The 16,556-nt window shown below is 41.3% G+C and overlaps 3 protein-coding genes across 8 annotated transcripts in view; all 3 read left to right on the forward strand.

Moving 5' to 3' along the window:
* Nucleotides 1-930: 930 nt before the first annotated feature.
* Nucleotides 931-4,924, forward strand: nif3l1 (NIF3 NGG1 interacting factor 3-like 1 (S. cerevisiae)). Of its 6 annotated transcripts, none has more exons than XM_020623341.1 (7): nucleotides 931-1,012; nucleotides 2,003-2,613; nucleotides 2,756-2,912; nucleotides 3,267-3,390; nucleotides 3,551-3,689; nucleotides 3,855-3,938; nucleotides 4,066-4,923. In XM_020623341.1, the coding sequence occupies exons 2-7, from the start codon at nucleotides 2,013-2,015 to the stop codon at nucleotides 4,248-4,250; spliced, it is 1,290 nt and encodes a 429-aa protein (XP_020478997.1). In that variant the 5' UTR covers nucleotides 931-1,012; nucleotides 2,003-2,012; the 3' UTR covers nucleotides 4,251-4,923. The 6 variants fall into 6 exon arrangements, with proteins under 6 accessions (XP_020478997.1, XP_020478999.1, XP_020478995.1 ...); XM_020623343.1 differs by having other exon boundaries at nucleotides 972-1,001; XM_020623339.1 differs by having other exon boundaries at nucleotides 997-1,068.
* Nucleotides 4,925-8,633: 3,709 nt separating this feature from the next.
* On the forward strand, nucleotides 8,634-12,291 carry tbx6 (T-box transcription factor 6). The gene is made up of 8 exons (XM_020623313.1): nucleotides 8,634-8,737; nucleotides 9,323-9,536; nucleotides 9,692-9,959; nucleotides 10,056-10,199; nucleotides 10,367-10,437; nucleotides 10,524-10,582; nucleotides 10,678-10,948; nucleotides 11,049-12,291. The coding sequence occupies exons 1-8, from the start codon at nucleotides 8,668-8,670 to the stop codon at nucleotides 12,289-12,291; spliced, it is 2,340 nt and encodes a 779-aa protein (XP_020478969.1). The 5' UTR covers nucleotides 8,634-8,667.
* A 2,946-nt stretch (nucleotides 12,292-15,237) lies between these two features.
* Nucleotides 15,238-16,556, forward strand: part of prodh2 (proline dehydrogenase 2) — a 4,071-nt gene continuing 2,752 nt past the window's right edge. Inside the window, exons 1-3 of the mRNA XM_020623314.1 lie at nucleotides 15,238-15,414; nucleotides 15,688-15,878; nucleotides 16,406-16,532. Of these exons, the coding sequence (XP_020478970.1) occupies nucleotides 15,262-15,414; nucleotides 15,688-15,878; nucleotides 16,406-16,532 (471 nt within the window). The 5' untranslated portion in view covers nucleotides 15,238-15,261. The remainder of the gene's footprint in view (nucleotides 15,415-15,687; nucleotides 15,879-16,405; nucleotides 16,533-16,556) is intronic.

The following is a 16,556-nucleotide window of genomic DNA, read 5'->3' on the forward strand; positions in this document are numbered from 1 at the left end:
CTCAACTGCAAGTAGCCTGTTATATGCAAAATGAACTTGAAGTATTAAAACTAAAATAAGGAGAAAATGTACCCCTCTAAGAGTAGCCATCAAGTCACGACATTTGTAGAGCAAAAGTTAATTTATGATTTATATTCTGTTTAGGCTTTTCAATCATGATATTTCATAAGGTGATTATATGTTTTGTATGTAAGAGCTGTATCTGCATGGTTAAAGTGAAGCTGTCAGATAAATGTGTTGTGTATGAAGTAGTTTACAAAATGTTCCAGTCATTTTGAAACTGTTCATTTTTACACTTCTTCTTCTTCTTCTTCTTTCGGCTGTTCTTGTTAGGAGTTGCCACAGCGAATCATCTGTTTCCACCTAACTCTATCCTCAGCATCCTCTACTCTCACACCAATTAACTTTATGTCCTCTTTTAGCACATCCATATATCTCCTCTTTGGCCTTCCTCTTGACCTCTTGCCTGGCAGCTCCATCTCCAACATCCTTCTACCAATATAACCACTATCCCTCCTCTGCACTGTTAATTTGAATTTCTCCAGTCTGAGAACTGAAGTACAGGCTACAGATAAGCATGAACAAAGTGAACTGAGAAAGAATGACTGAACTCTGCAGTTGTAGCCTATGGACCAAAATATCAATTGAAGTCATAACAGATAACACAAAAGCATACAGATTACACCCTGTTATTACAGCCCTTCTTGAGTTAATATTCAACAACGTGCAGTACAGCAGCTCCTGCTTCACCTAATGCAACAAAACCGCATAGGTTGCTTTTGGAAAAGTTAGAATATTGATATTTAGTGATAATTCTCATAGACATCGGCTATAAACGTGTAGACTGTATGCAGTAGGTCTATAGTCCTCTTGTTTCCGATCTATTTACTTATGTATAACTACTGTCATGTGCCTTAATAAAGTAAAGGCAAAAAACCCCTTTATTGTCCAATCAAATTCAATAGCATTTGGAAACGGAAGCCGGAAGGGGACATTCTTCAGTAAGAGCATTGTACGTTCTGTTTCTACATGAAAAGTGTGTTGAACAACCCATATGTTAAGTATAAGGCAAGCGAAAGTACATTAAGTTCTCGTTATTGACATGTGGGTATTTGTTATTATTTCTAGCGCCGTCGGTGTAGTGTATACTAGTAGCTAATGTTAGCTAACTAGCTAGCTCTGCTGTTTGCTGGAGGCTTCTTCTGCAGCCAGTGCTAGTCATTACTCGCAGCTATAAGTCATGCTAGAAGGGTTGAAATAATGCAGCATTTTATGTATTTAATACAGGGATGTACTTGGCTTTAGGCTTCAAGCATAGAAATCTTCGCTGCCCATCTCATTAGAAAAGACTGGAAAAACTGGATTTAGTGTAGCTACATTCAGTGTGAACATCTGTTGACTGGTGATTAAGTTTGTATGATATATAAGGAATGTGCTTTTATGGATTCATTACAGAATAATTTGTCAAAGAATGTTTTATTATCGTCTATTTAATGTGTCATGTATAATAAAATATTAGAGAGCACTGAAAAAGTTTAACATGATCCAAATTAAAATGGGAAAAACAAATAGAGATAATCAATCAACTAGAGGAAAATAATAATAATCATCTGCAGCTAATGTTATAAGTGAACAATCACTGAAGTAAAAATGTCTTGGTAAAATTCCAAACATTCAGAATTTGACATTTTGATTTTGCTGCTTTTCTCTGTCTTATGTGATATTAACTTAACTATATTTTGCACTGTTATTCAGAACAAGCTATTTGAAAACATTAATTTGGGTTTTGCCAATCTACAACAGCAATTTACATCTAGTTACATATGCTTTATATGCAGAATGATTCATTAGCTAATTGAGAGTATAAGTCTCATTTTATAAACTAGAATCAGCAAATGGTACATGAATGATGATCAAAACTCAACTGTGAGCTATACATTTTCAGAGGACATGATTAATGAACAAATACTATTATTCTATTCTTTTCCTTTTGTCTTCACAGGTTTCCACTGATGTTGACTGGATGTAGAACTCTCTCTGGGGCATTTTTATTACTCACATATAGAAGACAGTGTACCAGGAGGAGCTTGATCTCACCGACGGCTCAGTGTTGTTTTACCTCAACATTTTCCTCCTTCCCTCTATCTCTCACTTCACCTTCTCACAGTCACAGCTGTGAAAACAAAGTCTCCCTACACTCATCTGTTAATTTCTCCTCCACCTGCTTCCTCTCTCGTTCTGCTCATTGTTCAGGCCCGATGGAGCTAAAGGAGGTTCTGGAGTTGCTGGAACAGTTGGTTCCTCTGTCTCTGGCCGAGTCGTGGGACAATGTTGGTCTGCTGGTCGAGCCAAGCAGATCTCATCCTGTTAGAGCCATCCTTCTAACCAATGACCTTACAGATGCTGTCATGAAGGAAGCAGAGACCATAAGCTGTGATCTCATTATCTCATATCACCCGCCATTGTTTCGGCCAATCAAACGCCTGGTTCAGAAAGACTGGAAGCAGCGACTGGCCATTCAGGCTGTGGAGGCTGGAATAGCAATCTTCTCCCCTCACACTTCGTGGGATAATGTTAAAGGAGGAGTAAATGACTGGCTGGTTGGTGGACTTGGTAAGTGGTCATTATGAAAGGAAATATTTAATAAGGTATAGGCTTAAATGTTGAGACACCTGATGTCGCCAACTGTTCTAACCACTCTTTCATCCCCTGAGTGCTTTTATTTCCATCTCTGGTGTGTGTCTTTCACTCTCAGGTAGTGGCCAGGTGTCTGTGCTGAGTCAGGCCCTCGATGTTGCCTCCCACAGTCACAAACTGGAATTCATGGTCAGGAGTGCTGAGGAACTAAATGCTGTTATAGAGGAACTGAACGCTTGTGATGGTGGAACAGCACTACAGCATTCAATTAGCAGGTTGTGTACATGTTTAAACAGACCAGTGTGCAAATTCAAGAATGTGTGTATGAATTAGCAATTAAGTTTCACAGCCAAATTGGTGTCCCATTAATTAAAAACTTCCAGTTAGTCTTGACACTCACAAACAGAGTTTTAAGAGTGTCTGACCTAAGTTAAAGCTAAAAAGCATGTGCTCCAATTGCACTAATCTATTTTCAGCAAGAACTTAACGCAGCATACTGAAAAGTACTAAAACAAACAAACGAGCGGTAGAATTTTAAAGTATAAAGAATATGTGATAGGCGATTTAAACAAAACCACCACTAATTTCCTCTTTACTGGTGAATAACAGCTTATTTTCACCCATAACAGACCAGACAGCAGTGGAATCCATGTCAGTGTAATCTGCAGTGACCTATCACTGACCCCTAGTGTCCAGACGCTGTTACGACACACTTCTCCCAGCCAGTCTCTCAGCATACTAAAGTTAGAGAAGGTACAGCCTGAACGCACCACCGCTATCACAACAAGAAGTTCAACACACAGCATTCTAGTTAGACTGAATTCTGTATTTCCATTATAAATAACAGTTTTCATTCAAAGAAAACTAATTATTGTATTTTTTAAATAACTCTTCTAACTGTCACTCCCTGCAGCCCCCTCTTCTGGGCCATGGCCAAGGGCGAGTCTGTGTTTTGGACCAGCCGATCACTGTGGTGGAAGCCATCCAGAAAATGAAGTCCCACTTGAGTTTGAGTCACATCCGTTTGGCTCTAGGACTGGGGCAGACTCTAGGTAGTGAACTCTTATGCAAACAATCGGCTGTTGTACTGGTACCCTGAGAAGGATATGAACTCTTACTAGTTAGGCAAGTGTTTGGTGCAGTCCTCAGTGGTCTGCAGTTTTAATATCAAGCAGATAAATCAGCTGATTTTAAGTCCATATTCCAATATGTTCCAGAGTCCTCTGTTTGTACTGTGGCTGCGTGTGCTGGATCTGGGGCCTCAGTACTGAATGGAGCAAAGGCAAACCTCTACATCACAGGTAGAGCTTTTAAATAGAAATACAATTTTTATGCAAAAGATTTGTTTATGCTTGATATTGTTTGTTTTATTGCCAGTGTTATGCCTGTGGATATAGCACCACATGCTACAATATATCCATATTTCAGGTGAGATGTCCCACCATGAAGTGCTGGACGCTGTTGCAAAGGGAACCAGCGTCATCCTCACTGATCATAGCAACAGCGAGCGGGGTTTTCTGGGTGTGATCAGGGAGAGGCTGGCTGTGCGTCTTCCTGACAGTGTCACTGTGATGGTGTCAAAGGCTGACAGGGACCCTTTGGAGGTGGTCTGACCACTTTGAGCTATATTTGCATTACAGGCAGTTAGAGTCATTAATCCCAGTTGGTTAAATTACAAATGTTTTGATCAGACTGCTTTCTTACAGATGTAATGCCTGTGTTTTGAAATAAACAGGTATGATATCTGTGTGTGAAAAATCCATGCAGGCTCTTTATGTAAAGTTTTAGTGACTTTAAAACAGTAGCACAATATTTCTGGAAACACCAAACTGTGCTTCATTTAATGATGTCAAATGCTTCCTTGGTACATGTTGTGTGATTTATGATGTATTTCTGGCAGGGATTTAATAAAAATGGGTCCTGGCTGATCAAAAAATGGATTGCTGGCATGCTGGATAAGGCAAAATATCCTCGGCCCACAAACGCACAGTGAGAGCCAAAGATGACACATTATCTGTAACCTATGTGCATGCAGTGGATTTATTAATGGACAATGCATAGTGTGTTTTAATCCTGATAATCAGTCACATCAAGTGTGCCTTTGAGAATTTCCGCATCCACAAAATGTACCCAGGGGAAACACTAATCCTCATGAGATTAAAAGGCTTGTTGTTCAACGACAGACATGATAGAGGAAAATCAGACAAGCTCCTGTTATGTGCTTGTTCAAACAGGAAGAACATTTAGCAATCTGAGCCAACAATGAGAATTTAAAGACTCACTTTTTATTACATTTTCTCATCATAGATTAAATCCATATCCTGACCTTTAGACCTTGGTGAGCAAACCTCCTGGCATATACATGTCAAAGAGCAGGCCCACGGTAAACAACACTCACTACTCGCTCCAACTCCAGTAATGATAAACAAAACAAAAAGTAACAATCCTCATTATTGGCTGTTAAAGGTTCTGGTGCGACACACCTGTCAGCTCGTAAACACATTAAGAGACATCACACACACCTCGCTGCCCCATGGAGGTAATGACCTTACTCTCAGTGTGGTGTTCACACCTCCACTTCCCCTCAGACCCAGCTAGCTTTTATCTCTCCCCTACACAGGCTCGTACACAAATGGAGAAGGAAAACAACAACTAGAACAACATTTTTACTTCACTCCTCTAAACTGAATTCAGCTGTTCCTTTTATACTGACCTATGAGCAGGTGGTTAAGGGGCCAGTTTGTCAGTGTTCTAAGAATCGATCCTCAGGCAGAAAATAGGAAATCATTCAAACAAAGACAAAGCCACTGGTTTATCTTGTTGATACTCTACTCATGATGTAACGTAACCTTTTTTAAAGACATAACATTTTGTGCTTAGTAGAGACTTCTTTTCTCATGATATGGTGAAAGGTAACTTAATAAATTTCCCAAAGTATTGCACTGAAGTGCAATTTTAAGGTAACTGTACTTAAGCATTTCCATTTAACTATTTTATTCTTCTATTCAACTACATTTCAGCTGGAAGTAATGTACTTTTTGCTCTGCTAGAGTTACCACTTGTCAAATTAGGATTACACAGACATACATAGAATCAGAGGTAGAGAGTAACTACATATATTTACTCAAGTACTTAAGTCCAGTTTTGAGGTATCTGTACTTGAGTATTTTCATTATCTGTTCATTATTATACTTTGGCTTAACTACATTTCAGAGAAAAAAATGTACTTTTTACTCACCACATTTATTGATGACTTTAGATAATTTTCAAAATGAGATTAATTTAACAAAATACAGTATAATTGTGACTTTATCCTTAATGAGTATGTAAAGTACTTCAAATTTTAAGCATATGAGGTAGTTAACATTACCTCTGTCTTTACCACCTGCAACATTAAATGGGATAAACACAACAACACATTATTTATAATCCAATAATATACATTAATGTGAACGATACCATTCTGCATAATAAGTACTTTAACTTTTGGTCCTTTAAGTATATTTTGATGCTGTACTTTGGTGCTGATAATTAAGTACTATTTTGAATGTAGGACTTTTGCTTGTAGCACAGTATTTTTACATTGTGGTGTTGGAACATTTACTTAAATAAACAATCTGTATACTTCTTCCATGATTACATACACTATATTGCCAAAAGTATTCACTCACCCATCCAAATCATTGAATTCAGGTGTTACAGTCACTTCCATGGTTACAGGTGTATATAATCAAGCACCTAGGCATGCAGACCACTTCTACAAACATTTGTGAAAGAATGGGTCGCTCTCAGGAGCTCAGTGAACTCCAGCGTGGTACCGTGTTAGGATGCCATTAGGATGCCACCTGTGCAATAAGTCCAGTTGTGAAATTTCCTCGCTACTAAATATTCCACAGTCAACTGTTAGTGGTATTATAACAAAGTGGAAGCGATTGGGAACAACAGCAACTCAGCCATGAAGTGGTAGGCCACATAAAATCACAGAGCAGGGTCAGTGGATGCTGAGACGCATAGTGCACAGAGGTCACCAACTTTCTGCAGAGTCAATAGCTACAGACCTCCAAACTTCATGTGGCCTTCAGATTAGCTCAAGAACAGTGTGTAGAGAGCTTCATGGAATGGGGTTCCATGGTCGAACAGCTGCATCCAAGCCTTACATCACCAAGTGCAATGCAAAGCGTCAGATGCAGTGGTGTAAAGTATGCTGCCACTGGACTCTGGAGCAGTGGAAACATGTTCTCTGGGTGACAAATCATGCTTTTCTGTCTGGCAATTCCATGGACAAGTCTGGGTTTGGCAGTTGCCAGGAGAACGGTACTTGTCTGACTGCATTGTGCAAAGTGTAAAGTTTGGTGGAGGGGGTTATGATGTTGGGTTGTTTTTCAGGAGCTGGGCTTGGCCCCTTAGTTCCAGTGAAAGGAACTCTTAATACCTCAGCATACCAAGACATTTTGGACAATTTCCAACTTTGTGGGAACAGTTTGGGGATGGCCCCTTCCTGTTCCAACATGACTGTGCACCAGTGCACAAAGCAAGGTCCATGAAGACATGGATGAGTGAGTTTGGTGTGGAAGAACTTGACTGGCCTGCACAGAGTCCTGACATCAACCCAATAGAACACCTTTGGGATGAATTAGAGCGGAGACTGCGATTCAGGCCTTCTCGTCCGACATCAGTGTCTGACCTCACAAATGCACTTCTGGAAGAATGGTCAAAAATTCCCATGAACACACTCCTAAACCTTGTGGACAGCTTTCCCAGAAGAGTTGAAGCTGTTATAGCTGTAACAGGTGGGCCAAGATCATATTAAACCATATGGATTAAGAATCGGTTGTTACTCAAGTTCATTTGCATGTGAAGGCAGACAAGTGAATACTTTTGGCAATGTAATGTATATAACATAGGATCATTTGATACAACCTGGCCCAGCTATAGGTTAAACTATCAAAAGGTATAGAGAGTCATTGGAATGCCAGAAAATGTTAGTGCATCACTAATAATAATTCAATAATGAAACAAACATTAATTATTATTCATTTATTAATTAATATTACACCAACAGGAGCCTACTTTTATGTTTTGGGAAATGTTTGGTACAAATTCAGCTGTAATTCTGTGCTCAGTCTCTTAATACAAACCGAAATATTAAACTTCTAGGCTCTCTGTTTGTGTAGTGGCCAAATTGCAGCTGCTGGCAAAACACTCTTCCTTTTCCACCTTCATTCAAGGCCTGACTCCCTGCTGAGAAGGCCTAATAAGCACACCACTGAGAGGAAGAGGCCTGTCATCAAGTCATCAAACAGCCACAGGGGACCTCCCGGTAAACTGCTAGATTTATATGTATGTATATGAGAGGCATTTGAAATTTGACTAGCATCTCCCAACATTATTTTATGACTCACAAAAAGTATTAAGACCTTTTGCATATGAAAGGTATCAACACCGCAATGTAAAAATACTTAATTATAAATCAGAGTCCTGGCAACAAATTGTATAAAAAGTAAAAGTACTGTATATAGAAGATCATTAAATTATAGACATTTGAGCAAAATTTTAATTTGGTGCTGGTCATGATGGAGCACATTTTAGACCATTTCACTAGGTTAACTTGTAGCAAGTTGCTTCCAGACCCTGAAGTAAGCCCAGATATTTCCAGTCACATCTTGACATGGCCAGTGTTGTTTATGTTTATCGAGCAGGGACATAAGGAAAGAGGTGGAGAGACAGGGAGGCAAATGAAGAGCTATGTGAAAATGGAGCCATTTGGCCTCAGGTGTGAAGCCCCACACACCTATATAGCAGAACACATCGCTGCTGTGGGCATTTGTGCCAAAGGACAGTAGAGGACAAAGAACAAAAATAAAGGCAAGAAAGAAGACGTTTCCAGTACAACAGAAGACCACAAGTTGCTTTGTTAGCTACAGATAGCTGAAGTAAATCTGTACAAGGAGCCAAAGAACAAGACAAAGTGAGCTGAAAGGTGAAATGTTACTTTGCAGCAGGTGAAGAGGACGAACACAGACAAGGAGAATGCTGACCATGGAGATGTTCCCCAGTTTACCTCTGGGACCACAGAGGATTGGAGACTGCTGTTACAGAGGTGAGATGGAATGTGTGTATGTATGTTAGAGAAAGAGACTGCTCTGAACATCTGGAATGTTTATTCAAGATAAAGCTGTGCCAGAAACATCCCTGCCCCTCAGGCTCTCACTGCATATGTAACAGAAACTGTCATTTAGCAGGGGATGTGGAGTTGGAGAGCTGTGGCTGCACAACCTTTTACCTTAAAATGTCAAACACTTAACTTTTATAATAAATGTGTTACATTACAAGACTGTGATTTTATTCAGATGTATGCTGATTTATTTTGTTGGCAACCAAATGATTGTCTGTTAATGTAAGTACTGGCTTTAAAGGGTAACTACACACTAAATTAGTTTTTTTTAGATGTAATTCTGTTGGCATATACTGTCAATACAGGTAAGTTTTACAAAAAAAATCACTTAGTGTATAAAAATTGTATTTTCTGTTCAAATCTGGTAGTTATTGTCAGTTTGGATTTGAAAGTTCAGTTCTGTTGAACCCTCTGGTCCTTCACTAATTGTGGCAACACAGACAAGATTCCTAGGTCTATTTCAGAGCGGATTCTAGATTTTTAAGTTTTATTATTTCACTGTCCAATCAGAGCGGGACGCTTCTGCCCACATACCGCTGTTTCCTCCTTCCTGTGATGTGGCAGCCAGCACCCTACCCCCAAGGATGCTGCCCCCTCCCCTTGTTCCCAACGATCAGGCCACCAAATCCCAAAAAGGTGAGGTCAAGATGGAGCTGGAGAACGCATCTTTATGGAAACAGTTCAGCTCAGTCGGCACAGAGATGATCATCACAAAGAAGGGCAGGTGAGTGCTTGACCTTTGAATCCACTCTGCACATGCAGCTACTTACCTTTGTCTTTATCCTTACTTTTAAGTACTGATAAGACAATAGACAAACAGGTGAGCTGACTAACTTAACTATGTCATTTCTAACTTTTTCACTGTCCATATTTTCCTAGACGGATGTTTCCCGGGTTGAAGCTGAAGTTGTCAGGCCTGAATCCATCTCTCCGTTACATTCTCCTCCTTGACATCATCCCTGCGGACAACTCCCGCTACCGTTTCCAAGGTGGTGGCTGGCAGGCTGTTGGCGGGGCAGAAGCAAGACTACCAGACCGGATTTTTATCCACCCAGACTCCCCCTCCACGGGTGCTCACTGGCAGAGCCGCACAATCTCTTTTCACTATGCTAAGCTCACCAACAACACGCTGGACTCACAGGGACATGTAAGTACTGCAGACCGACTGACACAGCATGGTTTCAGCACTTAAAGTAAAGGTTATCCTTATGGTGCATTTTGAATCACTCTTTGTCTTTTCCAGATCATCCTACACTCGCTGCATCGCTATCAGCCCAGAGTTCATGTGATTGAAGCCAGAGACATGCTGAGGTGGGGTGGAGAACAACACACCTTCGTTTTCCCTGAGACGCAGTTTATCACAGTCACTGCCTACCAGAACAGCAAGGTACCATTATATTGCATTTTTCTAATACATAACAAGGATAATGTTTCTTGGGAGTGCAAATCACGATGCACCAGAGATGCATGTTTCTTTGAGCAGCAATAGACAGTGCAAAATACAAAATTAAGATAATAAGGTAGAAAGAATGCAAACCTTTTTTTTGTTTTCAGATCACAGAGCTGAAGATCAACTCCAACCCCTTTGCTAAAGGTTTCCGAGAGGATGGCATGAACAGCAAAAAGTAATTCACAACAAATGCCCACACAGAAACAAATAGAGATGTATAAACACATATTGTGGATCATCTCATTCTTTCTCTCTCTCTAGACAAAGAGATGCAAGACAGAAGCGCAAAATCGATGTCTTGAAAGAAAACATGGAAAGTGGTATGTGGCATCACCAGGTTTAGATCATTATTTTACACAACACTGTAACCTCAGTATTCCTGAAACACTATTACTTCTCTGTCTACTTCTCCCAGTGAACTGTGATCCATGCGACTCAACTGAGCTTCTGCCACAGCCCACCACCAGCACTGACCTGCAGGCCCTCGCTCTGGCCTCTCTGCCACCACCACCCAACCCCGCCTGCGACTTCAGACCAGAGGAAGCATCCTATCAGGACACGCTTGTTCCAGAGCAGTCGTTAGACCTTGGCCAGGCATTCATGGCATCCCAGATGTCTGAGATCAGCATCTCCATGACCAGCGAAATGCAGGACACAAGTGAGGTGGCAAATAGTATGATTGAAAGGTAGGTGTGCAGAAAGACAGGAATGTAGTCTTTTTGTCCATCAATTAAGCAGCAAATCTTTTCAAAGCTAAAATATGTTATTCCTTTTTGTTCTCTACAGATCAGGCACTGTGTGTGAACCAGTCTACATGTCCACATTCCCTTCAGCTCAGACCAACTCCTCCTCTTTCCCCTCAGCTCCTCTTCCTCAGTCGCCCTCCTCCTTCTCCTCCCTCCCTGCACCCGACTCTTCAGATACATCCGATCCTCAGCCCTCCATCCCTCCTATCGACTATCCCTCAATTCTGTCATCCTCTCCCACGCTCTCCTCCTCCTCTGCCACTCCCTCACTGCAGCAGACCTCCTTCACCTTTCCCACTCCACCTCCTTCTAACTCCTCCTCACCACATTCACTCCTGTCCTCCTCTTCTCCCTCCTCCCACACCTATCACACCATCCCAGAGATGACCAGCCCCCACACTCAAACTGACGCTTCTTTTCCTGCCCCACCTTCCACATGTCAGTCAGTTCTGCAGGACCAAATATCTGCTCATTCTCTGCTCACCCAGCCTAGTCAGCCACTGCAGAATGAACCTGTTACCAGTGGAAATAATTCACCCAGCGACCAAAACTCTGAAGCATTTATCTATCCAAATATCCTGCCTACAAATCCTGATCCTGCTCCAGTTATTGCTCAGCCTCTCCTCAACCAAAGCCAACCACCACATCCCATGTTACCTTGCGCCCTGACTGCTCAAGGTGTTTCCACTTCTTTTGCCTTTCCCTCAGTCCCCCCACACAGGCAAAATCTTTCATTTCCCAATGTGCCTCCCAGCCCTGCCCACCCAGCCCTGCACCTCCCGAATCTGAGCCATCAAACACAACCTCCCTCTCTTTCTGCTGCCTTCCCTCCCTGCTCCTTCACTCATCCAGCAACCTCCCTTCCTCACCTTCCTTTCCAACCCTCGTCTTGCTTGGCTGTCTCCTCCGCTCCGTCGCTCCCGCCAACCATCCATCCTCAAAACCTGCCCAGTCCCTCTACTTCTGCTCCCACCTCCTCATATCCTCCTGTGGAAATAGGTGCCATCCCTCAGTTCAATCCTCCTGCTCCCTATCGCCCAGATATGGTACGGCACCACCCACCACTTCTTTCTCAGGTGGATACTTCACTTTCCTCCTGCCTTCCGTCCTCCACCCCTCCTACAGCCCTCTATCCTGCCTTTCCCTCCTATCCTCTCCGGCTGTGTCAGGACCCTCACGCATCCCTCACCATCCCGTTCAGGCATTTGTACAGACAATACCAGCATGGCCATGCCCACCCCCAGGGGTCCTACCTGGATATGAGCACAAGACCTGTATTTTAAATATAGGAATGTTTGTGTTTTAGGTCGATAGCGCTTTCAAGGGTTTTAGCAATATGTAGCATTAGTTCAAGTGTGAGTGTATTACAAAAATTCAGATGATAAACAGACTGATGAAATTTATCCAGTTTTGTAAATAGCAGTGTGAAAAGTTAAGATGTCTTTCTTTCATACTTTTGTGATTCCATTTATTTCAATTTAAACATTACATCTGTGAAAAATTAGTGTTTTAGATCAGAAACTGAGAATATTTGTTTTTGCTAGCATCTAGATCTTTGGATTTCTTTTTGAACAAATCACATGAAAAGTTGTCTGTTAAAGCAAAAAAACAAAAAAACAACAAAAAAAAAACTGACATTTTATGAAAATAATGTACTGACTTTCTTTGTGTCAAATACTGAGCCACTGTCAGTGACTCGCCAGACACTTAGTGGGGAGACTCCAGGAAGTTACTGCCAGAGGACAGTGTGCCTAGCTTAACATAAAGACTGGAAATGGGTGGAAGCAGCAAGTAAACTACAAGCACAGATAATTGCTGTAACCTACATAGTGAGCCCGTGTTTGTTTCTCTTCTTTTTCCTGAAGCCCCATGATAGGTGTGAATTTGTGTAATTATGATTTTACATGAACTTTGTATACAGTTGTACTGCCATTAAAATTTGTCCTGTGTTTTTTCTCAACACAGTGAAGCTCACTAATTAGCATGATATGTATTTATTCTATCTATCATGTTACAGCTATCATTATAACAACCATTTCTGGACATGTAGTTTATCATTATTAGATTCTCTGATCCAATTAGGACTTTCTTCTACAATACATTGCCACTGCCATGTTTTTATCCTTCTTAAATACATATTTTATTTTGATAGCTGTTTTCCTGTTACCTGTGAGGTATTTAGATTTTGCTCTCTGTGATTTTAGTGTACCAAAAATTGTGACCTGCCAGAATGTGCAAGGCAATGTTGCCTTATAGAGTATTAACTACATGAAAAAGACCAAAGGGTAGATCAAATAACTGACAAGTATTAATGCTCTACATACAGCTGCTACAAAAAGCCTAGTGTTGTTCAGTTGCCAAATACAGTACGTAGCTGTAGGACCAAAAAGAGAGCACAAAAAGCCACGTGTTGCAGACCGAACTAAAACTCCCCCACCATCCACCAAGACTCTTTGCTTCCTGTCTCTATAGATGCAGATGCACACACACACCTGCTCTGCCCTCATCTTTCCTCTAGACCAAAGACAAAGCACATGTAATTTTGACATTTAAATTTAAGCAATATCCAGTAATCCCACCACTGTACTTATGTACTGTAGCATGTCACTGTTTACCCTAATTACTTTGCATGTAACATTTTATGAATATATCAGAATCCATTAAAAATGTATATTGTATACACTTATTGGTGTCACTGTAATTTCTAGAACCTCAGCATCCAGTGTCTGCATTCAGCATAATTCAGTAATGTAGGCAAACATATTCAAACTTCAAGAAATGGCTTTAAAGAAGGTTTGAGTCTATGAATGCATGTGAGCAGGAATTGGCATGCGAGGTATTTGTGCACAACAAACTTGCTCAAGGTGAAGGGTCAAATGTTCTTCAATTTGCCAACTTATTTAAATAAAGACCAGTGCAAGACTCCACTCTGTTCACTTGCTCCTTGACCCTTGGCAGCCAGTCTTCCCAACAGTGAAGCAGCTTAATCACATGTAATATCTTGGAGCTGACTGGCACATTCCATAGACACACAAGTAGGATACAGTTTTCCTTTTCTGCATGATAACTTAAATATCCCAAGTCTCCCCAACCCTTAACTGCTGAATATCTGGTCAGTCAGCAGTGCCAGTGTAACCCATCTGAGTGGCCTGTGAGTGAAGTTGGAGGACTTTCAGTCTTTCAGGTCAGAGACTCATGACATGGCTGGTGACAGGTAGCGGTTAATCATTTCCTCTCCTAGCTGTTTTACTTGGGCATTTTGGAGAGATGTGCTCCAACTAAACCCCCTCTTTATACATAACGGTCCCTTCTGCACCATTTGTCCACTTTTCCATCAGAACAAGAGGAACTGTGTATATGCATTCGCAAATGCTTGTACAAAAATGATAGCATTCCTAGAAACATCTCTAAAACATTTTTCTGTTTTACATTTATAAAACATAACTGTTACATAACTGTAACTACAAATGCGGTGAGTTGAAGGCTTATAATTGTATTTAATCCATTTTTTGATGAGATTACCAAAATGCCTTATACAGCTCAATTTATTCCATATCCCCAAAGTTTCACAATGGGCTTTTGATGTGGGGGTGGGGGGGGTAGTCTACACTTGTGGGTTGATGCTAAGGGTCAACTTGTTGTTTACTCAACAATTTATTTCCAAGCTGTCACTTATTAACCACTGAGTAAGACAAAAAAAATGATGAATTTTACTGGTCCGCCTGCAAACCCTTCAGTTGTACCTGCTTAGCTCTGCCATTTTCACGAAGGAGGGTAAGCTGTTTCTAATTATCTATCAATTTTACAATTTTATTGTGAATTTTATACATTTATTTCGTCTAATTCAAACTGCTTTGACTTCCTCCATAAAATTGTGTTGTGTTAAAAAAATAAACGTGTTTCTGTAACTGATACAGTCATTGTTACGGTTCATTCTTGTAAAGTCACTGACAGCACCATGCAGTAATGCTGGTAACTGTATAGGCATTGCTGCTATCCTTTCCTTCTCCTCTTCTAACAGGTGCTGACATGAAAGGAACAACACATCCTTTGAGCTGACCCCTCTGGCTCTGATAAGGCCTCTCCAACAACCTGGATTATTGTAGAAGAAAGGAAGTTTTATACAAACACTTCAGATCATTCCCCTTGCAATATGAGTTCGTAACACTTCTTTAAGGATGATGTGCTCTCGTTTGGGTCCCTCACTCCCTCACCTCTTGTCACTGAGGCTGCTGTGTACCGAGGCCCCCAGGATGGTGGCCACCAGGCTGTCCAACCGCCTCCCAGCGCCTCTGGCCTTTAAGGATCCCAGCGCTTTCAGGGTTAAGAGTTGGGGCGAGCTGCTCCGTGCTCTGGGTATCTTCCAGTTCTGCTCCTTCCCTGTGCTGGTAAACAACTGTGGGAAGGTGAGACTTGAGGTCATTACTCTTGATCATCGTTTGGAGAAAAATGAGATGAAGAGTAAATGGACAGAATATCTAAAACAGACATGGACACAGAGAGCTTATTCTATTGTTGGTCAGTCTTTCACACTGCACTGACTGTGCTGTGTTGTCATGGCTGAGTCCACACTGATGTGTAAAATTGAACACTGTGAATTCATGACAAAATGCTCCACCTCACACATCTTCATCCTTCTCTCAATTACATCTTCTGCCTTCTTCACCTCCTTCCTTCAGCTGATGTCCATAGCACGCACGGTCCTGGGGAGAAGGGGGTTCTCCTTGCTGCTGCGCCCCACTGTGTATGCTCAGTTTGTGGCTGGAGAGAATGAGAGAGAAATCTCTAAGTCCATGGAGAAGATGAGCATGCTGGGACTGAGGCCCATGCTGGCGGTACCTATCGAAGAGGATCTGGGAGAAAGCACTGGGTATGGCTCATTTTAAAACTGGGTGTCAAATGATCATATGATGAATCTGATTCTGCTGATTCAGCAGGGTGTCAGAAGATTGGATGCATCTTCAGAAGTTATGGAGCTAGATCTTGAAGAAAACTGCCATTACTGAAATATCATGTTTCTGGATTACCTTTCAAACTAATATTAATACCAGTGTGATTCGAAATGCTAGAGCAATGTTTTCATTGTCAAAGAATTATTTTATGAGGGTCAAACTGTCATGGGAATATTGCTTTGAGGTGTAAGGTTATTATTGTCCTTCCCTGGCGGAGGTTTGTGCTCTCTTGAGTGCTGTTTAATTATGAAGGTTTTTATCCTTTTCATGAATGAAAATTTTCTGTATGTGTTGTCACCTAACTGTCTACAGTCCACATGCACACATCTAAGTCTTTCTACTGCCTCTATATCGCCCGTAAAGCACAAAAGCCCCAAATCCTTCAGTAACAAACCCTCATTCCCAGTTAGTAATTCAGCCCCATGTTACCATTTATCACTTCCAGAGAGAAGAGATATGATGAGAACATGGAGTCCATGTTGGAGTGTGTGAGAATGTCCCACACGAACACCTGGAGCAAAGACCCAATGATGCAGCTGAAGATCACAGCCCTGCTCAGACCAGAGCTGTGTGTAAGGCAACGTTGTTACATCTTA

The sequence above is a fragment of the Monopterus albus genome, unplaced genomic scaffold (genome assembly GCF_001952655.1).
Source record: "Monopterus albus unplaced genomic scaffold, M_albus_1.0 scaffold297.1, whole genome shotgun sequence".
Lineage (NCBI taxonomy): Eukaryota > Metazoa > Chordata > Actinopteri > Synbranchiformes > Synbranchidae > Monopterus > Monopterus albus.

What these genes read in the sequence shown, in the direction of transcription:
- tbx6 (XM_020623313.1), top strand. Translation starts at nt 8,668, where the DNA reads ATGCTGACCATGGAGATGTTCCCCAGTTTACCTCTGGGACCACAGAGG. An exon ending in TGGAGACTGCTGTTACAGAG is followed by an intron (nt 8,738 to 9,322) that starts GTGAGATGGAAT and finishes CTGTCCAATCAG; the next exon opens with AGCGGGACGCTTCTGCCCAC. An exon ending in CGCTGGACTCACAGGGACAT is followed by an intron (nt 9,960 to 10,055) that starts GTAAGTACTGCA and finishes TGTCTTTTCCAG; the next exon opens with ATCATCCTACACTCGCTGCA.
- nif3l1 (XM_020623339.1), top strand. An exon ending in GCATACTAAAGTTAGAGAAG is followed by an intron (nt 3,391 to 3,550) that starts GTACAGCCTGAA and finishes CACTCCCTGCAG; the next exon opens with CCCCCTCTTCTGGGCCATGG. An exon ending in GGCAAACCTCTACATCACAG is followed by an intron (nt 3,939 to 4,065) that starts GTAGAGCTTTTA and finishes TCCATATTTCAG; the next exon opens with GTGAGATGTCCCACCATGAA.